General features: G+C 36.8%; 1 protein-coding gene across 3 annotated transcripts in view; it reads left to right on the top strand.

The window, feature by feature from the left end:
- The window catches only part of NAALADL2 (N-acetylated alpha-linked acidic dipeptidase like 2), a 287,821-nt gene extending 273,838 nt beyond the window's left edge, over positions 1–13,983 (top strand). For 2 of the 3 annotated variants that reach the window (XM_052687255.1, XM_052687256.1), the window contains exon 14: positions 3,597–13,118. In XM_052687255.1, coding sequence (XP_052543215.1) covers positions 3,597–3,795 — 199 coding nt within the window. In that variant the 3' untranslated portion in view covers positions 3,796–13,118. Of the gene's footprint in view, positions 1–3,596; positions 13,119–13,738 lie in introns of those variants that run through there. The other variant, XM_052687257.1, reaches the window with a different exon arrangement.
- Positions 13,984–27,596: the final 13,613 nt, after the last annotated feature.

The following is a 27,596-nucleotide window of genomic DNA, read 5'->3' as shown; positions in this document are numbered from 1 at the left end:
GCGCTAAAAGAAGGTAATTAATGGCCCTTAAGAAAGGATGGGCTGTGTAGCAAACAAAAATTATTGACAAATTACAGATAATGGATCCTTAAATATGACATGCTGAGTTTTTGGAGACTGAGGACAGTGATTGAATACACTGACATTTACTGCTCTGTTGCCTTAAAAGGTTGACTGTCACATCCCCATCTACTCTGGTCATGTGCATGCTGTAGGGTACTAATAATTTAATAACTTCTTTCTTTCCAAAATTTCAAACTTTAACTCGTTGATAAGCATCTACGTGTAAGTACCTGAATAACTCAACATACATGTTGTACATCACCTACATGCAAACTTTATTGTAAGCTGAACAATCCTTTTTCACATTGAGATTGATGTTGTAAGGTGATTTAGTCTTTACTGGCCAATTGTTCTAATATAATTTCCAAATTATTTTGAGTTGTTTTAAAGTCATTATATTATTTAGTGTTATCATTCAAGAATTTTTCAAATTCATTTTGGTTTAGTAAAGGTGACATTACGTCCCTATTTGTGACAACATAAAGTGGCATTTAACTGTACCAGCATTATTCTAATCGGTAATGTATGTTCCTAGGCCTGCAAAGGTCTCATATAAGTTAGTAGATAAGGTTCATTGAGAATCCATTTTATAAGTTTCTTTGCTTTAGTTTACTGGGGCTGATTCACTTATACGGAGACATTTTACCTCTTTAAATGCCCTAAAGTTATTAATAAGGTTTTCTACTTCAGTGTTATGCTTTTCAGGTCACTGTGATGTGTCATTGAAACAAGCCCATTAAGATGAGTGATGTGTGTTGTAATTTTGTTAGTGTCATCAGTAAGATACTGCACTTTTCTGTTTTCTCATTCTGTGTGGATCAGGCTGACTGAGAATTACGTGTATGGGATCAAAAGAGTTGAAGATGAAGGTAGATAATTAAGCAAATAGGCTAAAGGCTGGAATCATTGTTTTAGAGGTGCAGGCTACAAAACCAATTTGTAGTAAAGAATGTTTAAGTAATTGCACAGTATAAATTAAAGTGTCTTGGGATCGTTATGCATGTTGTGGTCACACAACACCTTCTGCCAAAGTAGTGGCTGAGTTTTAGTTTTTATGTAATTTTTTTAATGAAAACACTTTTTTGGCTTCTAAAGGCATGGAAGTAATAAACCAGACTACCGGTTGTTTTTTTTTTATCCCGTTTGATGAAGTCTGCACAGAGATAAGAACCAGAATTATAGAAATCGATTCTCACGTATGTGTGTAAAGGCAGAAATCATTTTATACAACAATAAGGGCAATTTAGCTGTCAAGAAAATATAAGTAATTGGAAAATATGAGATCCTATTGATAGTCTCTAGTAGAAAATCTGAGAAAGACAGGTATTGTGTAATGCTACTTATTATTATAAAGTATTTAAATAAAAAATAGATTATATCATGCTAAGCAATCTGCTATTCTTAGGTCATATTACTGTTGCAACGGTTAAGACATTCTTTTAAACTATGGTAACAGACTGCTTGTCTCATTCATTCATCAAATTACTTCGTTTTTCTCGTTGGATGCTGATTTGTACTGCAATCAGGTGAGATGGGTTGGGAAAGTTTGCCTTTTACCACCTGCCATTGGAATCCCAGCAGTAGAATTAAACTGTATCAACATCCTTTAATTTCAATGTAAATCATCTTTTTTTTACTTATGTGCCTTGTTTACAGCACATTTGAAGATATGAAAATAAAAGACCAGTTTCCATTCACCTCAGATATTTTCTTAGCAGTCCCTAAAGTTCCAGCCTTCAAATCATTCTTTTTAGAGTGTGACTCCTAGAAGACTAAATGTTGTTCTGCTGGTGGTTTGTTGGCCTATGATATTTTTAATAGTTGACATTACAGCCTACAAAGGAATAGAGAGATGTAGATCAAGATGCCAGTGTTGTAAGCATTTGGAGCAGAGTCCTATATGAAACTCTCCCATCTACCAGCCACCAGCTAGGACTGTCTGAAACCTCCTGAGAATAGAAAGTAATGTAAATAAAGATTGTCTCTACCATTGCCACTGCTGTTGAAGGGCATTGAGGGGTTGTGAACAGGCTTCTGTCTGTCTGTGAACTGTGGATATGACAGAGGAGAGTTCTTCAAAAACCTGATTCTGCATGCACTAATCTCAGCAGGAGTCCCTGAATTGATTTCAGAGGGAGCAAAATCAATCCCCACTTTGAAAACTACAGTATTTTCCACAGCACAGCCTATCCTTAAAAACCAACCAAGAATATTTCTAGTTCTCAGCATACACAGTTTTCGTTTACTATATCACAGAGAAGCTTTAAGGACAATCCATGATATAACTTCAGTCTTTGAAAAACATTGTCTTTTACTCAAAGCACCTTTTCAGTCCGAAAAACATGGCAGAAGATTGTAGCTGTTCTGTGGTGTCATCGCCATTCTTCCTTGCAGGCTGACAATTGAATGACTTAGAAGATGCAGTTTTGTGGTCATCTGTCTTGTAGGTGGTTAGCAGTTTTATTGCTAATTTGTTGTTGCCATTGGACCTGTCCTGTCATGCAATTAGGTTACTAACGGATTATCTAAATTGTCCTGATTTATTTCTGGTTTCATTCAGAAAAACAACTTCTCTGCTGCCCTGAACCCCTGCCTTGTGGTTAAGGATAAGGTGATGAGGCACCAGAGCACTTGTAGCTTTTCCGTTTCAAATTTCACTCACTTCTGTTTACAATCAAAGGAGCCCCTGGGTGGCGATTTATGATATTTACATGTTCCTTTAATTAGGATAATGATCACACCTGCTTTCAGATGATATTTATAGCCTGTTTCAAAGGATCTCATTGAATAGCTTTGTATAATGAGTCTTCAGCACATCATACAGGTAATCCTCCAGGGATTTGGGCATCACCTTTGCATGTATCTTCAAATGAACCATTAAAGAAGTCTTGCAGATATTATTATAGGGAAAAAAAAAAAAAAAAAAAAAAAAAAAAAAAACAGATTTTGTCTTGTAGGATTTACCTGTGTATCCCACTTATTTCTTTCTTCAAGTATGTGACATTAAAAATGGATTGTTCTTGTTGTGTTGTCCTCAAAGGATGAACTAAGGGTGCTGCTAGAGACAATGAGAGTTTAACCATTTTTTTCAGTACAGCTGCAATTTCACCTGTGAAATATGAAATAAATAATAGGAGCAGATAGGAAGTTGCATGCCTACAGTCAAAAGTAATGACTAAACTTATTTTTAGAGAAGACTAAGTGGAGTCCAGCTGAGACATGAAATTCTTTGTGAAGGTTGTGATGGGCATAAGCTCAAGATATTGATGGAATTTTCAAAGGCCAAAGAGGAATTTGAGATTTCTTTCACAGATTTTGTGAATGTTTCATCATATTTACACGTAAATCAATGGACAGATGCAGTTTACAAAGCCTAATAAATATGCAATTGTCTTTCAGTCTGCCATGGGTCAGCTTTAGTGTGCGCAGCATGTACCGTCTGTAACTTGTGACTGATACTTGCAGGGATTCTTGATGATTTCTGGCAATTGTTTTGAGCAAAAAGTTTATCATTCTCCATTGTTCTCTTTTAGAAATATTCTTTACAGGCTAGATGAAAGAACAAGCCAGTTCTCAGTACTGCTAGAGGCACTGGAGCACTGCAAACTACATCAGTCAAATGAGACCATTCAAGCAGCCTTGTCAGAGGTGCTGAACAGCATCAGTTCAGCTCAGGTTTACTTCAAAGCAGGACTTGATGTTTTTGAGACTACCTTAGCTGGAAAGAAATGAGAGAATTGTCTGCATTCCAAGACATTTGTTTACAACTCACTAAACAAAAGTTCAACTTGGACCAGAACTTCTCTGAGGATAAAACCTTTCTCAACTTTTCTTTCAGTTGGCGCTTAAATGTAATGCAATGTGTGTTTTTATAAACAGAAGAGAGTCTTTTGCACTGTTTACAGTGTATCTCAACTGTCTGTTTCTGAATGTATAAAACAAGGGGAGGGAATAACAGTGATTTTTGGAAGGATGTCTGCTGTATTTTTATATGTAAAGTATATTTTTATGAGCTCAATCTCGCAAAGTACCACGCATGTCCTGTGATACACTGAAGACCTGGTTCTGAGACACCCCAGAAGAATGCCCAGGTGAGCTTTCCATGCCTATTCTGTCAGAGGAATGACTTAAGTGTACTGTTGCGTTTCTTAACTTCCCCAGCAAACTCAACAACTTCTTTACTCCTTTTAGAGTAAGTAATTGAAGGATGTGGCATTTCCTGATGTATGCAGCGTGGAAGTTAATCTGGAAATGCTCCAAACTTGCTTATCAGTGCAATCCAACATCTTTGCTCCTGTGGAACAATAAATACCTCAATTCTGAGAATATAGATAAACTTTGATTATCCCATCTCTGAATGAAACAGAATTGTTTTCTCTACTAATTCTCAGAGAGAGAATTTATGTAATGATTTCAAGCAATTTGAAAAGCTTGCATCATTAGTTAAATATATGCAGAAATATTTTGAATCTTTATATTCAATAAAAGAGCTGTTTAGTCCAAGGTCTACAGGCCTTGTAAGCTTTATTTTGCTCATCAAGGTCTCCCTAAATTTTTAGGGAACAGTAAATGAAAATAAGAGCTCAAACTTCTGGGAACATTTTAGATCTTCGACCACTTGGCCATTTTTGCTATTCCAGTACTGACCAGCATATACAGGACCTGGATTGTTGTCAGAAAGAAAAAAAAAAAAAAAAAAAAAAATCATTCTCTGCCACAGAACTGGGAATGCACCTCTGAAGTCAAGCAGATGCTGTAATCTGTTCAAACTGTTAGCTCTGAACGAAAGGATGAGGGGGTTCAGTGTCCTAAACCTCCTAGGGGATAACATTCCCTTAAGTATTGCAAGTCTTAATATATAAACACTTCAGGTTGTTAAGCCCTATTGGGTTTAGAATTTTACAATTTCAAATGATTCTGGGAAGAGCTTAAAAATTGTAACTTTCTATAGATTCTTAGAATTAAAGTATAATTTATTTGTTGGAAACATTAAATGTACTGTTACCCAATTTCCCATGGAAACATTAGAAAAACATTTCAAGTATCTATGTGAATGTAAAGAAACGCCTTCAGGAAAATTTCAAAGTGCACTATTTGATGAAAGTATGAAAGCTTATGAAAATGATGCATTTATAGTGTATGTTCACATAGTGAAAAGTGAGAGTTGTTTACAGAAACACTGTTTCTGTTTTCCCAAAGATGTTGGCAAATGGGCCTCTGTTAGCAGCATCCTAGTGTAGGGTACGTACACTTCTGTAGTTTCTACATTTCTTTGCAAGTTGTTGAAGTGTGGGCAAAAGCATACCTGGCTGAGCAGAGGTGGGGCTCTGCAGCTGTACAGCCACAACTGGAGTGAGAGCATTTTCAGCAACACTTAGTATGCATGAACTTAAGTATTATATCCTCGTTTTACTTGGCATAAGCAAGATAAGCAAGAGTTTATGATTATTCTTTTGCTAATATGTTTACTGCAAAGATAGTTTGACTTCTGAAAAGTAACGTTTATTATGATGTTCCAAGTCTTGTCTATCCTTTTGTTCAGAAATGTTAATTACAGCAATACTTGAATGGTTGGAGTAGCTACATCTGACTTGCACGTTTATTACATGCGCCAAAATTGAACTGTGTTTTCTAATAGAGGCAACTCTTCTAACAGTGTGTTTAGTAACATGTTCTTTACAGTGGTGACTCATTATGGTGGTCATCTGTGGTCTTAAATGATACAGAGCCAGGTGCCATTAAGAGACCAAAAATGGAGATTATCACTTCCTTTAACTCTGCCAGGTGAATTTAATAACTGCTTCCTGTATAGCCCAACAAGACTTCCTCTAGTGTAGCCTGAAGTGTACTCATGCAAAATCAGTGAAATCTTTTGGGAAGAGTATCTCTCATGTATGATTTCTCAACCATGTAATTCTTCACTAAAACATTTATTTTGTTTTCTCACTAACGTCCTTCTAGAACAACTTTAAAAATAGCAGACTTCAACGTGCTCCACCACAAGAGCCATTACTACTATAAGTACCTGTCCATTCTAGAGACAATCACATATTCTTGTTATAGAGATGAATCAGGTGAAATACTCAAGGACTAAAATGCATTGATGTCAGTGCAATCTCACATTCTAGATCTCGAGGCTTTTATTTCAAATGTTCAGATTGTATGCAAGTGAGTGCTGAGTGATAATATTTGCATCAATGTAATTTTGAAACAGGCATTTTTGAGCTATATTCTCCCACTGATTGTTAAATCCTGCTTTTTTACTTCAAAGCATTTATTGCAAGCTAAGGTCCTAAATATCTGGATTATTTCTAACAGTTTTCCTGCTGTGGAATATCAGTTAAGAGAAGATTTTAGTGAATCATAGTTGCTTACCCAGACTGAATTCACTCCTGTATTGTTTTGAAATGAATTGAATGCTTTTGAAGTTTGCAGAATGCTTGCAAATTGCATAAATGATAGTAAAATCTGTTACCTTTCCAGAAGTATCAACTGCTGGAGACAGTATAACAAATGCAGTGATTGCTGAGTAATCTATACTCATACTCTCAGAGACCAGAAAATCCTTGCAACTTGCAATATTTGTGTGTTAAGATAGTTGATAATAAAAGTCTAATAAGATTTTATTAGTGCATATTTTAGAGAGTACATAAAGAAACTAAAGTATAATCAACTCAGATGAATAGTAAGTACATGGGAGCTGAATTTTGAGTACTAACTTTAAAAAAGGCAGTGAATTGCTTTTATCATCCAGAAAAAAACTAGTCTGTTTTGATATACACGTCTGTGCAAATATGCAAACAGACAAATATACAAATGCGTTGTATCTTGAAAACATGGTAGAAATACTAATTTAATTGCAATGATTTGATGCATCTGCATAAACACCAATGTAAATAATAACTGCATGCAAAAAGTAGGTTGCACTGCTTCACTTACCTTTTAGAAAGTATTTCAGTTGGGAGGTGTAAAAGGGTGCTCTTATCTGACCTCAGTTCCTGAAGCAGTGGATAGGGAACGGCTCAACCTCCCAGATATCACAGAAGGGACCTCTGAAGGTCATCTAGTCTATATCTAGTCCCTTTTTCATGCAGGGTCACCTAGAGCTGCTTTCTCAGGAAGGGGCTATGTCCAGTACTCTTGGGAATATCTCCAAGTATGGAGATTCTACCACTTTTCTGGACAATGGGTTCCAGTGCACTGTCACCCTCATAATAAGAAAATATTCTTAAAAAATTCTTCCATAGTTATAGTTTCTCCAAATCTCTCTCTGTATTTCTTAGTTGTTAAATTGTTAATAAGTTAATTAAACTTACATTCAAAGAATAACCATCATTTCAGTCAACTCTTGGCAAAGGAAAGCATATGAAGAAAGTATATAAGGAAGGTATATAAGGAAATTTGTACTTCAAGACATAAGGATTATTTTGAAGTTGTAGAGACTAGTTTTTTTGTTCTCTGACATCTTCACAGAGCCTGGTTCCCAGTCGCCGGGTTTCTGTACACATTAAGAGACTCACTGAGAACAAAAGATGCATTAGAAAATGCAGGGAGAAAATGCAGAGAGCACATGGGCAGCTATATTCAATGAATGTATCTACGTTACCCAGACTTCAGGAGCTCAGTGCAATTCTGTATTTTGTGTTATGTAGAATGACAGGCAAGGTAATTGCATGGGTCATTCTAGCTTTAAAAGCTATTAAATGCAACAAATGCAGTTAAGTCTGGGCCTGCATTTTCAAGGGAACAGTTAAAATGTTTCTCAAAACCCTTATGTGGTAAGCTGTTATCTGTGTTACCCAGAAAGGGATATCTCTGACAAACGTTGTAACTCCATCTCAGGAGCAAGTATGGAGTGGAAGGTGTTCATTCCCTTTGGCTCTCCGGCATTTTATTGGTATTCCTTCTTTTTGAGAAAGGTGAGTGATAGGAAACAAATCTCATTTTAAGATGTGGGAGACCCAACTTTTGAGTGCAGTTAGCCTTATAAAGCATTGCAAATGTTCAGAACATAGGAAACTGTCTTCTGATGGAGCTCTGAGTCCATAAAACTTGGGATGGAGATTCTAGTATGGCAAGTAAAGGTCTCAGAAGTAGAGAATAAATAACTAGTTACTGTCTATTAAAGGTTGTGTTTATGGTAAAAATGGCTTGCCTGTCAGTACAGATATGGGATTGCATGTTGGTCATTTCAGTTTTCCTGTTATGTCAGATCCCCGATTTTTTTTGCTGACTTTCCTTCTATCAGTGAGGTATTTGTCCCTGTGTACTTTGTCTCACCACATCTAGACCTGGTTCTGTGTTTGAATCAGTTTAGCTTCTTTGCCCATTGTGCTTGAGTTCAGTGGAAAGTTACAAAGGGTTGTAGAAGATTTGCTCACCTGGTTTAGTAAGTTTTGATTCTAATTCCTAGTACAGCTTACTGTACTGAAAGTGCTGGAAAGCCAAAAGTCCTGGTCAAACCCAAATGGATAAATACAAAGAGATATCATCTGTTAAATTCAAAGTAGTGTCTATTGAGTATGCACAAACTGCAAGTTTTCAGTTGTAACTTTTTGAATGGAAATAGACCAAAAAAAATTAGCTTCTGGATCATTTCTGCAGGAAATTTCCTCATAAGTACCAATGTAGGCAGAAAGTAATCTTGAAAGTTTTGATGTAAATTTTTTAAAGCTGAATGAATATTAAAAAATGGTAGAGAAACTTAACCAGAAGTGGTACTAGCTGCTGGCAAAATCAAACAAGTAGTATGACAGCATGTGATTTTTTTTCTGGCCATGTACACACCACCTTTCATTAAATAATGGCTGCATACAAAAGGGGTATGTATAAATATATGAGAAAGAAAAGATGGTTAGAGAAGAAGCAAAAGTTGGCTCCTGTATTTCAGTATTTTAAATGATTATGGATGGCAAAGACTCAAGCCATATGCATAAAAACGTACTTGAATTTGGACACTTGAACCAAGGAAGTGCCTAAAAATACTGAAGACTCATGGAGGAAGCAGATCAGTAACAAATTATTTACGAGTGTCTGCATTGGACTGTATATTTCCTAAAACAATGGTGCTATGAGACCCAACGTTGTTTTTTCTTAGTTTTAATCCCATTGTCCCTCGTTGTGTCTACACACTCATCGTAAGTGGAGAATATGTACACTTGTAGGTTGAGATTCATTGGAAGTTTGTTTCCATTTAGTCATACTGGTCTGTTTCTTTCAGCGAGACTGACTTTACCATGAGCACTTATTAGGATACGGTTCTTCGTGAGTAAGGTCAGCAGGATTTGGCTACTGTCTGTGGAATTTCCCTGAAGTTTTAATAACAGAATGTTGTTTTTAGTCTGTTCTGTTTAAATCTCTCAATGTAGATTACTACATTAAGGAGAATCTGGGGAGTCTCTTGGTGAATTAAAATAAACCCACAGGGCAATATATAAATGTGTACATGCAAGTGATGTATTATAATTTAGCATTAACTGAATAGTTATAAATGTCAGTGTGGATTAATGTACACGTTCTCATATGAGCTTCACAGATTGGAATTAATACAAGGGCTTACAGTGAGAAATTTAATCAGACTATGGGTGTGGAACAACTTTTGCTACGAAAATGCAGATAGATAGTTACTCGTCAGCCTAATCCATTTTGTTAAAAAAGATTATTTGGTTTTGTTTAAGCTACTTATCTCTGATTTATTTTCCAAGAACCCTTTGAAAATGAAGTCTTGCTCTTTGTTTTTCTTCTAAATGCCTGCTGTCTCTGGCGTTTATGGAAAGCTTACCATGTCTTAAGACAATGTAAGGTCTTCCTGTCTGATCACTCATGGATTATTTGATGCAATTAGAAGTGGTATTTTAAAGCATAGATCTTGAAAGAAAGTCATTTACTGAGCAGTGAATTTATATGATACAACATGCTTGGGTGGCTGCTATTGCCACATGGCGTTGGAAGTAGGCAATGTTAGGCTTTCAGGCACTAAAGAGAACAAATATGGTTGTGTGATAATATTGAATTGACTTGCTAATTTTCCCTCATTTGAAATTGTTCTAGTTGGAACACACTGGTGATACGGCACTGTAACACTCAGTTCTCTCAGCACCAGCTACTTAATACTTATTACAGGTGTAACTTACTACAGGTGTTGTCTGAGCCATCAGGGTGCTCCCACAGTTTATAATAGAACCCTTGTATCCCCAGTCAGCTTTTATGTGTAGTACAGTCCTGGTACTGATTTGAATGATTCTGAAGTAGGATGGATGAGTCTGGCCAAGGTCAGGATGCCGTACCCCACTGTCCTTAAAAAGTTCAATAAGATACTCTACAAGTACTTCCAGGATTTTTCGAGTTTTCAGTCTATGTACAGAAGATTCTGAAGAAATGTAGTGGAACACTGTTGTTTTTTTCATGTAATCTTATTTCCTATTCTCAACAGCTGAAACGTCTTGTAATCAATGAATGCACTAGAGGAGAAGTAAGGAGGTACTTAATATTTTATACTTAAAGCAGATAAGATGAATACAAATTCTCTTTGCTTTCCATTTGCAGTTTATGCAAGCCAATGTGTAGCATACCCTTATCACATATATTATGATTTGGTATTCTGAAACAAATGGAAAATAAATATAATTTCATATCCAGCGGATATATAATGAATATATAATGAATTCAAGCAACACTTCATGTGGAAGTGTGTTAACTATTTGTACGCAGTAAGATATATGTTAGTAAAGATATTTTGAACAGATAGTCTGGAGGGTTTTAGTACAGGTCTACCAAGTAATATTCTTCTGCCTAAGGCCAGATATTAGCATTGCATTCATCCCTAGTTGTGTTTGCTCATTGCTGTACCTTTGGGGATTAATGCTCAAATGCTCTTATCAGTGATCGTGTTAGTCTCAGTATGAACTATTATTTTTATGTCGCATAACACCTTACAGATTTTAACTAATCAGATGGAATATGGAAGCATTTCTGCCTTTTGTATTCAAGGGAGCTGCTGTCAACTTGTGTTATCTTTGACACAGCATGTGGGATGCCTGAATGATGACTTCATTCCATCTACAATCCAAATTTTCATGTAGTAAAATCACAGTACCACAACTGATAGCTAGTCAATTCAGAATATTAAGTAACTAGGTTTTTTGAACAACAGTAATATAATTTTGATGCAGTGATTCCTGGAAACCAATAAATATCATATTATGCGGAAATGTGCAATGAAAGGTGATTTGTATAATGCATTATAAAATGTCAAGTCTGAATAAAACAGTGTATTTGCAACATTAATTTGCTTAGTATGAACTGTACATTTATAACGTAGCATAAGGAAAAGGTAACGTTAACTATTAATGTAAGTAGATTGTATGTACTTTGATTAAGAAGTACATTTTACTTATTTGTGCTATGAATATGATTTTTGCGGTCTGTGACAGTGTTTGTACAGAAGGCACTGTGGGCTGGAATTCAATAATAGACATTTTTTGAAAGTGGTTGTGAATTAGACTTTTTTTTTCATAGTTTTTGTTAGAAATTGAACTGGAATATGAAGATTTGTATAGTGTACATTGCACTGAATGATTTGGAATTATATTCATTTGCTTTTCTGTTGTTTTTGCTTTCTTTTTTTTAATTCGTTCTGCCAGTGAGCTGTAACATATACCTCTCAAGCTGCTGATTTGGTAACATGGATCCCAGGGCATTAAAGTGTAATAGAAACTTGGAAGAAGGAGAAGCGTAAGGAAGAAAAATATAGCTAGACAGAACCTCAGAAACTGGGATCTGACAGGTAAACTTGGAATTATACGCTTTTTATATGTTGGTAGATAGCTAGCCCTGATATTCTGATAATTGGTCTTTCAAGTGTAAAGAAATCGGCCCTGTATGTCTCTGAGAATCACAATTCTCAAAAATAGATACTTTGGATCAAACTCCCAAGCATTCAGCATGAGACATACAAAAACCAAACACATGGGAAGAAAGCAAAAAACAACTTTGAATGCTATTTGAAGAAAGAGACCAATTAGTTCTGAAAATCTTGATGAAATGTCAAGATTATATGAAATTCAGATGATCAGTTTTTTCCTGTAGATCAGAGGTCGTGAAGTCATTAAGTAGATACCTTGTGAAAATAAGAATTCCATGCTTTGCTAAGAGTACATAGGTTGCTTTGAAAGTAATGCCTCCTGTTTGTTTCCGAGGAAACAGCAACCAATAACAGAGAGCACAAAAACTATTTCTCTGAGCAAATTCTCAGCTACAAAATGTTATTTTTCAGCATCGTCACCACCATTTTTACCAGCAGTAAACAAGAGCCTGCATGCTGCACTTGTAAAAATCTGCTCCAGCAGAGGTGACCTGCTGTCATCACTGCTGAAATGCACTACTCACCTCCCACTGTTTCATCTCCATAAATGTTGAGCAAGTGTCAGTGAATGGCAACGGGTGCCATTTTTCTCACATGGAGTAATTCAGTGTCACACCTTTGCTTCATACACACTTTCATGTCAGACGCTGTTTTGTCAGTCTGCCCCTCTGCTGCCATCTGTCTCACAGCAACGAAATGGAATGGAATATTGTTGGGAATATTCAACATTTGCTGTCATACCACCAACTCTTGACATCATGAGTCAAAAAAATAAAATAGGAGGCATGACTTTCAGAGCAGCCCTTCCATAAAGGAGAACTTTAAGTCTTTACTAATGAAGCACTTGAGAGGTATAATGTAATAGTGTCATTGTAAAATGAATGTGCATTTTCATATTTTATTTCAATTTTGTATAGTTTTGGTTGTTGGTTGCTTTTTTTTTTTTCTTATTTTTTTTCTTATTTTTTAATTGCTATTTTGTTCATCAGATTAAAAATAAAATTGATACCTTTTGGGTGTTCTTAATAATGGCTAGAATGTAAATCTGGTTTGGTACGTTAGCTCTGTACATACTGTGGCTCTGACTACAATATCTCATGGAATGTCAAGGACTAATTTGTGAAACATTCACAATATGTTTTCTTTAAGCCATGTAAACGTGCCATGAAAATAAAAGTAAGATGTACATCAACTTGTGTAAGAATCTGATTTTCCATTCCTACTGATAGATCTGAGCAAGTCAGTATCACTGAAAAACATAATTAAAGTCAAATATCCTTTGCTTTAGTATCAGAATCCTCTGTGGCCTTGCCCAGGAGACTGAAACCTTATTTTCTCTTATCACGTATCTATTGGAGCAATAAAATTATTTGTATATAGGTATATAGGTATATAGGTGTGTGTGTGTATATATATATATATATATATATATATACATATGTTAAATGTAATACATGTAAATAACATATATTTATATATGTTATTTACATATATTGTATATATACTTTTAATGTGTTACAATAGTTCTGAGTAGCCAAGCTTTGTACAGAATGCATTTGTCTGAAAGAATGGAAATATAAAAACGCCTTCTCCACTTTTTCCTTTAACCTTCAGCTGGCTCTATAGCATCTTTAGTATTTGTTATTCCTTCTCAACTAGTAGCATAGAGATCCACATTAGAATGGAGTCCATGTGTAATTATGAAGGCATTTGCATTTTATATGTAGCACTAGATATGGTAACCATGCAAATGAAGTGATGAGTAATTTGACACTGTCACAGTTTAATGTTTGTGTGCTATCTTATGAGTAGGATGGAAGCAGAAACAATGAATCCAGCACAGTCCTGATGAAAGTCCTCAGAGTGACAAAAATAGGCACTGGGAAAGGCAGCTGCTGCGATGAGGATTTTGCTGTAACAGAAAGCAAAAGGTGGAGGTCTGATTCTTGCTCGAAGAACTGATCCTGTTTAACCAGCCCTGAAGCTGTTCTGAATGTGACCAGTGAGAATGGATCGCCCCATGCTGATCAGTTTATAGTGCGAAGGTCAAGGTATGAGACAAGGGAGGATAGACTAAAACAAGTTACAATAGCAAATCTCTTTGAAAGAGAAAGCAGGCCTGTGAAAGCTAACCTTCTATCTTTCATCAGCAGGAAATGGCACCGAGAGGAATCGATTTTGAGATACTTAGTAACAGCAGCTTTCTCCCAGAAACCCCCCTTTCTCCCTAACAGGCAAGAAGGAGAGTGAGTGGTCCAAGGGCTAGATAAGGTAAGCTAGATCTAAATAAGTGAGTTTAAAAAGCATGAAGGCTTTTGTTGTGTCACCAAAGCAGATAGTTCTCTCAGCAGAGTGACCTTGAAGAGTCCACTGACCTTGCTTCAGCCTCTTCCTGCTTATAATCTTCTGAGCTGAAGAAGCTCTGGGCTGCGTCTCAAATACTGTGAACCAGGACCAGTCCTGTGAGACTGCCAGCATACATCAAATGAAGATCTCATCCACTTGTTTGAGGCTGAGCTACAAATGGGAGAAGCACTCTCTGACACTGCTTGACAGTCTCATTTCACAAAAAATCTAGTAAAGTTTTCTAGTCAATGTCTTGAATTTGTCTTCAGTGTATTTCAGCTGAGGTCAGTGATATGCCAGAGATGAATTATCCCATTGGGTAAGGGTTGCTTTTACTGCACAAAAGAGAGCACATATCAGAACTAACACCATGCCAATATTTACCTCCTCTTAATGTCAGTGTCATTGGTTTATAGTGGCTAATGTACTTACAGATTTGACTTCTCCCTTGAACAAAAAGTTACCTGCCACCCCGAAAGCATAAGCTGCTTTCATACTGTATAATTCAAACCAGAATGCCAGGTACTGGCATTCTGTATCCCTTAGCCTTGACTTGAGAAGGTGAGATAAGAACTCTGTCATTGTCTCTTCTACGGGAAGAAGGGAAAGTGTGATTTCTATGAAAATTGTAGTTAGAGATGTACTTTAACAGCTGAAAATATAGAAAGATAAAATATAAAGCTTAAAACAGCATGCATTCACATAGCTTTTGATCACGCAGTTTAGAATGAAAGTTGTAGAATGATTATGTAAAGTGAAGCAAAAAGGGATAATTTTACGTGAGTATTGAAGACAAAACGTCTGAAATAATGCCTTTGAATTGATGGAATGAACTTACGGAGGCTGTTACAGAAGAGAGAATAAAAACTTTAAGGTTAAACATGGTGGTTTAAGATCAAGTAGCACTGATATGTGTAAGTTGTAAAGCCGGAGAAGACCTTCTGCCATATGACTACTCAGACTCTGAAATATCTAATACCTATCAAAAGGAACTGTTGAATTCCAAACTAGAATGCAGCACCCAGAAAAGCCAGGAGAAAAGTGTCTGTTGTCTGCACCTATCACCAAAAGGTTGACATTTCTAGGTTTATTTTTGTGTTTTTCCTCTGAATAATAACAGAGATCCATAAAGATGGATTTGTCTAGCCTGGGTGACAGGCAGGTGTTTGTCAGCATGGGACTGCACATGAAAGATGGTCAAATTAGCTGAGTAAGTTTCCACATATGTCATGTGTCACTGCATTTCTTAAAGTGAAAGATCACCATGTTATCCTAAATGATGATGCAGAACTGTAGTGGGGGACCTTGATATGCAGATGTTACTTCTGAAGTGAGCAAGAAAAATGAGCTGATACCCCCACTTGTGAAGTTCACATTACAAATGCTAGCAGAATGACCCTCTAATGAACACCAACTGAGTTCACTTTTAGGACTCTGCCATTCATAAAGTGCTTGTCATGCTCTCCTAGCCTAACATAATCAGGGCCCTATGAGTAAGTAATAGCCTTGTATTCATAATAAGGCAATTTATTATCCTGTATGTAAAGTGACAACTTCATTATCATTCACTATTATGAAATAGCAGGGAAAGCAGCAGTTCAAATAAAAAGGCAGCTTTTTAAATAATTCTTTTTAAAGTATGAAAACTCAATACATAAACTTGTGACATGTAACATTTTTATTAATATATGAAGAATTTATCTTGATTTTCCATAGCATACTTTACTGATATTTTATCATTACATTTTGAGAGAAATATTTACAATGGCAGCTTGCAGCATCCTGGTTTCTTTTTTTTTTCCCCCAGCTACCTTTGTATCTCGCACTGAGTACTTTTAGACTGGTGGAATTCTGCCTCAGTTACTTCTATAGCCATCCAAGGAATTTACTCTGGTCGGTGCAAATATGTAAACTGAATGCAAATGCTGAGTTCCAGTGACAGAACAGTGCAAAAATACTTGCCAGAGGATTGGCCCCATTACTTCTATGAGGCTTACAAATTCTATATGTAATAAACACCTGTCCATTCAGCTCCTGCTGATTCTACTGCTTTTTTGTTTGTTTGTTTGTTTGTTTTTTGAATACAGGGATCTCAGAATGATTATACAACTTTTCTGTTCTCTATAAGTATTTCTGAGAACAAATCCTTTTCAGAATACATTAATTTGCTTCAAATGACATATTGGTGCCTACCATTCTGTAATTCCTGAATCAATAAAAATGAATGTGTCCATGACTGGCTGCTCATTGAGTAGACACTAGAACATTCTATAACGAAGTGTGATTTGGTTGGTGATCGAATATGTTAGGGTACCAAGTGTAGCTGGGAAGGTGTGTTATGTCAGTGAGGACGAACAGCATGAAATTGAGAGTTGATACACCTCTTTATCTCTTCAGAATGTTGTAGGCTTTGTATATTCTAATAACTTTTCAGCACCAGTTTGCTTTCTGAAGATCATCTGACCGGGCCTCACCCTGCACACCTTGGAGATTTCTAATGCAGTCTGCCTGAGGAACTATTTTACAGGTATGCTATGAATGTAATAAAATCTTCTGTAAGATGGAGCAGTGGTTACTGCTGTTATGTGATACTTTCTGAAAAACTTCAGCCAGAAAATGTTTGCATTCTAATGTTGTTAGCAGTCAATAATGGATAATCTATACGATGAGCGCTAAGATAGGCAGCTATACTAAACAAGCAAAGAAGTTTATTCGGAAGAAATAATGACTTATATGAGCACATCCAAGTCTCTGCTCTGATCTGTATCATGACACTCTATAGACATGAAAGGATTTTGCAAAGAATCAGGAAGACAGGCATACCTGGGACCCCCTGCGTTCCAGCAGAGAGCCATACTTGCTGGACCGTCCTTCCTAAGCCTTTGTCAAAGGCAGATTTTTGCCAAGATAAATGTCTCTTGTCAGAGAACAGTTACATACCCCCTTTTTCTTTTTTTTTTTTTCTTTTTTTTTCTCCAAAAGGATGTTCCAAGACTTAAGAATTCTCTCCCTGACCAATTGTATGACACTTCAGATAAATCTTTATATGCGATAATACTCAAGGACCTAAGTAATACATCATATTTGATCTGACCAGGCATAAATCATTTATTCATGATATATCATTCATAACTTGATTCATTGACTCATCTTTAGACAAGACAAGGTCAGTAGAAAAAAATGATTAAGCTTTTTGCCTGCAGGAAAAAGAAGCTTAAACAATAAATTCATCTTCACATCTGATTTTATGAAACTTGACAGAGAAGATTTTAAAAATAGAAGTAGAAGACTTAAAAAGCCAGCTTTTACTCCCAATTACACTGATGTAAATCTACAGTCACTCCACCGACTGTAGAGTAAATGGGAAAACCCTGTATGAGTCAGTGGAATCAACTCTGGACTTCTTATCATCAAGGAAGAATTTGATTCTGAAAGAGGGGACATGGGCATTTAAAGTTGAAAATGATGTGCCTGAATATTTTATCAGATCAAAGATGGCAGATCAGACTCTGTATCCACTCATATAATTATAAATCTGGCAACTTGACATGAAATTTCAGACTAGTCCGAGCCTTCTAGCAAGCTCAACTAAACAGCCTCCTTGATTTACAGTTGACATTTCTGCCTGTGTTACCATTAGAATTTAATTTCTGTGGAGCTGTTGTCCCCTTGACAGCAGCATCTTGAGAAGAGGTCATTCTTTCTTCGGTTAAATCACGTAAGGTGGAAGAGCATGTCATTTCCTAGCCATGTGTCCATGGTCCTAGCACTCTGCTCTGATATGTTTCCAAACTCTCCCTCATAGAAGAGGGCCAAAACTTCCTCATAAACTTCCAGTGCAGCAATGACACTATTTGTTGTGGAATAATATTCTTAAGAAGAAATAATAACCGTGATTCAGATAAAGTAAGGCAGATTCCTCCAAGTAATTTAGAATTGTCCAAGTGTTTAAGTGTCCAGAGGGCACAATGAAATTCAAATAAATGTCTATGCATTTTTTTTTTAAATAAACCAAAGCAAATTCTCAAGGTTGAACTTTATTCAATTTAGTAGAAATCTCAACTCAGTTTGCAGATCCGAGAGTGACTAAATGCCATTATCATCCGGTGAAGTTGACAGAAAATGAGGGTGCTTAATTCATTAAACCCTTTGGTATTGTTCTGCTTGGTTTTAAGAAATAGAGACGGAAAAGCATAACTGAAAACTGCTACGATCAGCATTTTGCATCAGTGAACCTGCAAGCAGATACAAGTAAAAGGTAATGATACATTGGAAAAGAAACAAGCGGTAAGAGAGATTGTGATGAGTCACTTCAGAAGACCGGGGGAGGCTTTATTTTCTTTTTGTCTTTTTCTGTTTTAGGCTGTTCTGATACACAGAAACCCAGCAAATGCTGCAATTATAAATATGTGCTGGAGAGTCCTTGAGCACTGCAGCTTCCCTATATATCATTCTAAGAACTCGTGCTAAATAATCTGGTGCTGATTTCACATCTCCAGCATTCAGTAGCCTTTAAAATTTCTCATTCCTTTGCTCTGTGATGGTGCTTTAGGCTGTAACATAAGACAGACATGTATATGCTCAAGACATACAATAGTGTTTTCTTATCTCGCAGTACTCACAAGGAGCACTAGCTGTATTTTTTTTTAATTATTATCCTTATATGAATATACATTTGCTTATTCTTTAAATAATTATTTGAACAATCCTAGAGGTAAATTCCAACTTGGCACCTAATTTAAGTACAGCACCATCCACAAAATAAAATACAATAAAAATTCATCCACAGAAGGATAGGATAGAACTAAAGCAAGAATTCAGAGCCCAATCTTGTCAACTATAAGCAAAATGGTTTAAAGGAAAAGGCAGCCAGTGGCTCCTGGTGCTGGTACGACTCAGTCTGGAGGAGAAAGTAGTTTCTCTGAAGCCTCTAGCTTTAGATTTCAATATTTTATCTCATCCCGTGTAACTTTGTATAGCTCCTAAACTTATAATGAAGTTGCTGTATTCTAAGCAAGAGACACACAAAAATAATCAAATAATCATTTATTTCAAAGTAGCCTGCTTGTTTCTCTGTTTCTTTTTCTTTCATAGTTCTTTATGCATAGATTTCTATTCTGGTGTAATTTAAATTCCTGCAGAAGTTTCCTACTCTGTTTCAAGGACACTGTGGCTTGACACTATTCTAATAACACTTTCCATTATTGCTTTTCACACATATAAATGAAGAATTATGTTGATATTGTTAAATAGCTTGAATCAAATCCACTAACTTGGGCCAAATAAAGCATCTCTTTAATAATGGCCAGTTACATTTTATTGTTATCTCACAATGAATTTTTCCAGCATAAAGCATTCCCTTTCCTTTCCTCATGGTATTCTTCTTGGCAGCACATGGCGATGTCTCGGTGATCTGGTGCTGTATTACCTCAGCAAGTGTATTTCTGCATTCCAGATCAATCCTTTCTTATTCATCTTATTGCCTTTCTTCCTGGTATGAAACGTTGTATAAAATCGCCCTGTTGCCAAGTTCATTTGTGGTATCCTGCAGTGGAGTTTTAGACCAAAGCCTTGTTTGTCCATGATTGAAGACATTACACTTCATAAGAACTACCTTTTACACTTTACACAACCCTTTACACTACCTTTTAATGTGATTTGTTTTCTTATTTGGACTTAGCTATGCATTTCCTTCTTAAAACAGATGTGGAAATAAATAGCTGCACCCATACTCTTAGTCCAGAGATATATGATTATTCAAATTCAAGCCTTCTCTGCCATGTTAGAAGCACAAATGAATTCAGTTTTGCTGTTTAAATATCAAATTTTTACAATCCCAGCATTAACTCAGTGTTTAAAAATAAAGATACAAATTCTTTTTGCTATGCTTTTCAAACTGTGGGTTTTTTTTTTTGTTTGGTTTGTTTTTTGTTGTTGGTTTTTTATGTTTTTTGTTTGTTTGTTTGTTTGTTTTTGTTTTTGTTTTGAATGAATGAATGAGTAGAGGCATGCTCTAAAGATAGGAACATGTCATTCAGCACGTCTGGCTGTATTTCCCAATTGCTGTGAAGAACAAAACCACTAATACTAAAACATGATGCTCGGTGGTTAAGGTCAAATTCATTCTGCAGGTTTAATGATATTATAATTTAAGAGATGTGTATATGGCAAGAAAGGAGAATATTGATCCATTAATATACATTTGAAAATCAAAGATTATTTATCTCCTGGCAGTTGTAACACATGCTCAACGCTACATGATAGTAAACCTTTTTATAATTTCCTTTCTAAATAAAAGGCAGAGAAGCTATTGAAAAACTGAAAGTGATTGAATCTATAGATTACACTTGAAAGTCTGAAACTTGCAGAGCATTACATCAGAGCAGATGGAATTGCACAGAGAGACAATACGTGGAGCAGTGGGAAGGCTACAAAGGATTATTCTGGTTTTGGGTTAGGTAAGTGCTCAATCACATGTGGTAAGTGTTATTGTTCCATTATACATATGGAGAAATTAAGTGTAAGCGCAACACCCAGAGTCAACCATGAGAACTCAGAAAAAAAGTGCCTCCAAGATTTCTAGTCCACTGTTCTACTCAACAGAAAAACATTTCTGTGCACAACAGAACAACCTGTGCAACCTACAGATACTTTCAAAATCAGCGGGAAGGCACCTTTCGCATTCTGCCATCAAAGATACAGCCCCAGCAAGGGCAGAAAGGCATGAGTGTATCACTACTTTTCTGTGTTTAATTTCATATTGAAACTGGTTTTTAATATTAAATGCACTGGAACATAGAACAGCAACTGATTAACGAACTGCAAAAGCTGTTACATTGGTAGCTCTCAGGCAAGACATCCAACTCTCTGGGCAGAAGCAGGTGCCTGAGAGATCCTAGGGAACTACCCAGTGTGCTGCTTCTGTATGTCTTGTCACTCAGACCAGTGTGCAACCAGTGCTCTTTCTGTAAATGTATCAGGAAAATCTCAAATTAAATTGAATTGTCCTAAAATCTGCAGTTAGATTAGGGTGTGGTTTGGAATTCTTCCAGACGTATTGCACATTGTGAAGTCGGTGTTGATTTTCTAATAGTAGTTGCTTCCCTCAGCAAATATGTGCCGAATTCAGGCAGAGTTTTTCAGACTTCATAGAATGTAAATGCTTTTTATTATTATTATTATTTTCTGTTTGTTGGTTGTTGTTTTTGCTTGTTTGTTTCTATCTAGCATTGATTTTCTCTACCCTCCCACCTGTTTTCATTTTTTTTGCTTCTCATCATTTTCATGTAAGCGTATAATTCAGACAGAACGGGATGCTCTGCAGGTTGGTCAGCACTGAAAGATACAGAAGTTACATATTAAGTATGAGTTTTTTCCATGAAAAACAGTAATCTATTACAGCTCTGCTGGAACTGAACAAAAATGCATAACATTCTGTATGCAGTCTGCCTTGCATCTTCCTAAAGCAGGTATAAATTTGCACTTAAATTGCCACAGTTTGGGCCATTCTTCATGTTGCATTTCAGTCTTGACCAGGCAACAGCTTAGAGCAAAATGTAAAGAAAATATAAACTCCCGTTAAGGAAATTCAATGTCATTTTCAGGTTCAGTGCTGTCAAGGTAGGGATAATGAAACATGTTTTCCTGAATCTTTGAAAGAAAAACTGTCACGGATTGGTTACAATCTTTCTGCTCAGGCCATAGTTCCAAGGCACTGAAACTGATTAACTTTGTTTCCATATACTAAATTTGTTTTTAACATGTTTACATTATAACACCGGCATGTCTGTGGTAGTTAAAATACTCGTGTGATATTTTAAAGCCATGCTTTTTCCTACTTGCAGAAACCAGCTATGATATCTTAAAAATATTCCTATCTTTAAAATATGTGTTAGGTTCCTGGGAGAAGCTTCCAAGCATAGTACTGATCTGGATTTCTCCTCTGAAAGGCTAACTAAGTGGAATACTAACTAGTCTTTGCTCAGTTCATTGAATAAATATGATGATTTCTATTTATAAAGTTAAGTGAGAGAGATCTGCCTGATGCTGTGGTGTGACTAGTTGTCTGATGCTGAGATAGCATGTGCAAAGGCCTTTCTTTTGGCACAATTTGTGCTTGTGCGCAGAGAGTTTTATAATTTCTCAGAGAAATAAATGGAAATCAGATATCTGATTTTCTTTTCCTCTGGCTTTTTGATGTCCCAGGCTAAGTAAATAGAATTGTTCCATTTTCTAAAGGGATTGGGTATCTCATATTTAAAACACAGGTTAGTCGCATACGTGCATGATTTTGTGTCATGTGAGGGGAGATGGTTGAAACAGCATCAGCTGTGTTGGAGACCAAGTCCAGTAATTAGCTTTCTTTACATTTGGCAACAAATAGCTGTGCAGTAATACTAGAAGAGCATCACTGAAGCTAATTTTCAGTAATGTGACTCCTTGATATTACAAATGCATGAATCTAATTAAATAAAGTTAATTGAATTTTAAAAGGCCGCTTACAACTCACACATCAGGTGGTTTTCTGTATCACATCATCAGAAATGTCTCTTTGCAAGAGAAAAGCAGTTAGGAACAAAACCAGAGTAGGTAACAAAAACAAAACAACATTCCTCCTACCTTAAACTGATCACATTTTCTTTTCAACTATCCTGTGTACTCAATGTGTACTCATTGTATGGTTTCATCCCTGACCCCATTTATGTAAGGAAGTAGGAGGAAAAGATGAGAACCATGAGCTTAAAGATCACAGTGCCTATATCAAACAGTTCTGAGAAAGAAAATCTCACCTTCTCTATAGTGTCAAGAAGAAATAAGATGGAGACTAATTGAAACCTGCTGTAAGAAAGCTGGACAAAGTATGACCTCATCATACTAGAGCTGTTGACTGGTGATGATCAAGAAAAGTCACAGAGTTGCTTCTGTAATAAGGGATAAATTTTGAAACATATGTCTACAGAATTCAGACTTCACAGAAGAGATGTCCACCTTGACAGCCTTGTCTGAGATGGTGCAACTCTTTTAGCTAATTGGAGTTCAGGCGAGGCTTTGGCTTTGTCATTATGGATGACAAAATTGGCTGAGAAAGAAGGAAAATGTTATTTCATCTTTAGCACTTGTGAAAGGCCAACTTGTCACTGATATTATTTGAAATTCTTCCCAAAGTTTATTCCCCAAGAACCTGCTCACCAGAAAACTCTATGGTTCAACTATCAGTCTTACCAGCTCCCATGGATTTAATCAATAGTTGTCTCGAGTCCATATAATCACAACTTAACCCCTAGTAGCTGTTTTTGAAAGGAACTCTCTTGGGTGCCACAAACCAGTTGAAAACACAATTATTCTTGGCTTTCTGTGCTGCGAAGGAGAGAAGAAAACTTAATAATCCAAGCTGCATAATGAACAGAATGGCAGCTTACTTATGGAAGGTACATTTTCATCTTCAGCAATTGAGGAAGAAATGACTTCTGAGAATACAAATGAGGAAAATCAAATGCCTCAAAATCTTTGGGAGGAAATTTTGACTTATCAGATAATGAGCTAGCTTTTAGTGATAAGAATGATAATGATTCCATTACTAATACTGATAATAATGGCAGTGTATAAGCTTAGCAAATATTTTGCATCTGGTAGGAGAATAAATTATTAATATAAGAACTGAAAAAAGACATTAAAAGATACAGGTTAAAAAAAAATGCTGTAAGAGGCATGAAGAAGCGTAACAGTAATAATAAATGAAGAAATATGAAATTTGTTAGTTTTATCTAAAGAAACTGGAATAAAATTTCAAGGTAGAGGAAACCCATTAGCAACCTGAAATCAGACCTATCCTACTACTATCCAAATCAGTGTCATGATAAATTGTCAGATGGCTGGAAAGTCCTATTTGTGCCAGTTTTTAATGAAACGAAAATGGATGGCCAAAATCATTGTCCTTGTTTTGGTGTTTTTTTTTTCCTAACACTGAGAATTTTCCCTTTCTGTAAGATAATCCAATATCAGCTACTAAAAGATAGAGGCTGAAATTGAAATATGATCTACTTCCCCTTGACAATAACAAAGCTTTTCTCATAGACATCAACAGAGATTGGAACGGAACCAAAATGATCAAGAAGACTGATAGTGTCTGAACTAATTAGGATAGTTGGTTATCAAATATACACCTAAACTGTTTCATAAAACACAGCCTGCCAGGTCTAGCCTCAAGGGACAGTTCTACAGAGTCAATATGAGAAGTTATGTTGATACAGAGACTATTATCATCAGCTGACATTTGCCTTCCATCCCTTTATCTAAAATCGTGCTTCTATTCATTCATAATCTATGGTAAGTAAAATATACATCAGAGGAATATATTATGTACTAAGCCCCATGTAGTAATTTCCAGCCAAGTTAGTTAAAGCTGCAGTTTTAATGAACTTTAGGTTCTCACTTGGTACTCTGCAGGGAGAAGAACAGTGAACAGATTCCAGTGGCCCTGATGCTATTTCTACAGTGAAACCATATACCCAGATCATGCCTCATCCACAGCCTCTGACCAACAGCATTTGGGGAAGGAACAACAATAGTTAAACACAGACTAAATAAATGGCTTGTTTCCTGGAAGCATCACCTGACGCCCTATGCTGCATGGCCGGGAGAAGGGCCTGGGCCAACTGCTGGGTGCTGTCAGTGAGTAAATGCAGCTCACTGGGAGAACAGCCGGTCATAAACGAGCATCTTTGAGGCAGGATTTCAGAACTGGGTTGTGCAACGTTGGAAGTAAATGATAAATAAAGAAAAAACAACACTCATTTTCTTCCACTCTTTCCCTGTTCCTTCATAGAGACAGAGACTGTAAGCAGATTTAATAAGAGGGACCAAGGCACAGCAGAAAACTGGATTTTCTCTGCATTGAGTGTTGTCAAATGCTCTAAACGCATGCTTTGTGTCAATTTTGCTTAATATTATACAACTCTTCCAAGTGTCAGGCTATAAAATATTGATCTTTATGATTTATCTTTAATGCAGCGCTGAAATTTCCTACTCTGAAGAAAATCGGAATGGGTGCAAACATGGAAGAAGCAGTCTAAGCGTTCCGAGGCTTTATTCCAGAACAGTGAGTCGCACTTTGACAATATTACTAACTGCGTAAAAAGAAAAAGAAACAAAGGCATCAGGGGCCACTGAAGTTTGGGCGGAAACCACAAAATGGCCGCCGTGCCCCGGGCCGCCGAGCGGCGCAGCCCCCGCGCAGCCGGCAGCCAACGGCTGCTCCACGCCTCGCCTCGCGGGGGCAGCAGCGCGCGGAGCCTTTCTTGTGCAGCCTGCGCTGAGGGGAGGGGGAGGGTGGGAAGAGTCCGCCGTCGAGATGGGACGTGCAGGTCAGTTTTCCAGAAAGATCAAGTCTGATTTGCTGGTTTTTTGTTTTGTTTGTTTTTGCTTGTTTGTTTGTTTGTTTGTTTTTGAAGTTAGTTGCGGTATCGGTCTTTTGCGTTGGTGCATTTTGTATCTTGCATTCTTCCTCCGTCTTTGTGCCTTCTGTGTGAGCTCTAATCTCGATCACAACCTGTTTAGCTGTTCATCCTTTATTCACGTTGCATCTGAAGGAGGCACTTTCTGGATGCAGAGCCAAATGGTTTTGCTTAATTTGACATTTTAGGAAAGGAGGAGGGGATAGGGCGATGTATTAGGAAGTGAACAAAGAGTCTACATGGAGTGTATGAGACGCCTCTTTAAAACTTATTAATAGCTTATAGAAATTCAACAGTTGTGCAAAATGCAACTGTGGTTTAGCAATATCTAACTGTGAGATGGATAGCCTTAAATAATCAATAACAACAGACAATTAGAATGCTGAGGTAATTATGAGACTGGCAGTGGATGCTCGATAGCCGTTAATGCTGGGCAGCGATGGCAGCAATGGCTGCAGCCAGGCACACGATGCAGGCATTGCAGTGCTGGCAGCAGAGCCCACAGCCATGGCGGTGCTCCCCGACACTGGGCCTCACTGCTGCATCCCTGGGGAAGGTGATTTCTTCCACAGTGATTGGTTCCTACCTGCTGGGGCTTTTAATGCTCAGCTGTTTTTCACCTTGGTGTCTTTCTTAGTTGTCTTTTGTCCCTTCCAAGCCCACAGCCTCTGTTCCTTGCTTCCTCAGTTTCCCACTGGTCAGTCAGTGTTGCTGCTAAGTGCATCACCTGTGGTCATTGTCCTGCAGATGTTTCCATGGGAGACTGGTTTTCCAAAAGTGACTCTCATGTTTCTCCTTTTCAATACCCCGTATATAATTTTCATTTCTGTATTCCAAAAGCAGTACTGCTTTTGAGTAGTTCCTTTCCTCCTCATTCTGCAGCTGTCTTAACGATGCTGTAACTGCATTATTTTTCCTATGTGCTATTTATTGTGTTAAATCAGCCATTTGTTAATTCAGCAGTTCTGCTGCAGTTTATAGATACTCTCAGGCCCTATAGTTATGCTAATTCAGCAATGTGGTGAGCTCTCCTCTCAACACCAGTAATGCCAAATGTATTTTCGCTGGGTTAGCAGAAACGATACCAAGGCCCATCTTGGCTTTAATGGCCCCTTTCTGCTATTGCACAGGATTATGTCAAGGCCTATCCCAGCTCATTGGTTTCCTTCACCTGAAACAGCAAATTATGCTAAAGTCTATCAGCCTGTCTTGGCTCACTGGTTCCTTCCCCTTGCTATGGAAGCAAAGCACCTTTGTTGTTCTTAAAGTTCCCCTTACATCATCTCCATGAAGGAGAACACTTAAAGAAGATTTACTGGCAATCTCCTCAACTTACAAATCGTTTTAGCCTTATTGATCAACTGAAAATTTGTTCAGTAGCTTGCAAATTGTTATTCATCCTCTGTGATAGAAGTTTTAGGGATTTTTTCTCCCCTTCTAGGGTATTTTTTCAGGCAAATAGCAAAAGACCAGGCCTGTAACTATAACTTACATAGTTCTGTTGCACACACAAACACTACTGGTGGTTTGTATAATAAAATTGCATATTAGGTGGAAAAATCATCATAATAAAGGAATGTACTTGATGTTTTAGCTGATGAAATAGCTATGAACAAAGATTGTCAGGAAAATAATAATAATTTTAAAATATATATACCATTTCCTCTCCAATGGCTAACTTTAAAGTCTTTACACTTCCTTTTAAAGCGTGTAGCCATTCTTGGACACAATATATATGTGTAAGAAAGCTGCAGAGACATACTTCTCATTAATGCCAATAAAATGGTGATCTTAGTATTAAAAAGATTATGATATCGTTACTATGTAGGCTGAGATATATTTTATTATATAAAGACAGGGTTGAGTCAGCA

This window comes from Tympanuchus pallidicinctus, unplaced genomic scaffold (genome assembly GCF_026119805.1).
Source record: "Tympanuchus pallidicinctus isolate F22 unplaced genomic scaffold, pur_lepc_1.0 scaffold22, whole genome shotgun sequence".
In the NCBI taxonomy this organism is placed as follows: Eukaryota; Metazoa; Chordata; class Aves; order Galliformes; family Phasianidae; genus Tympanuchus; species Tympanuchus pallidicinctus.
This window is presented reverse-complemented; position numbering and strand designations above follow the sequence as displayed.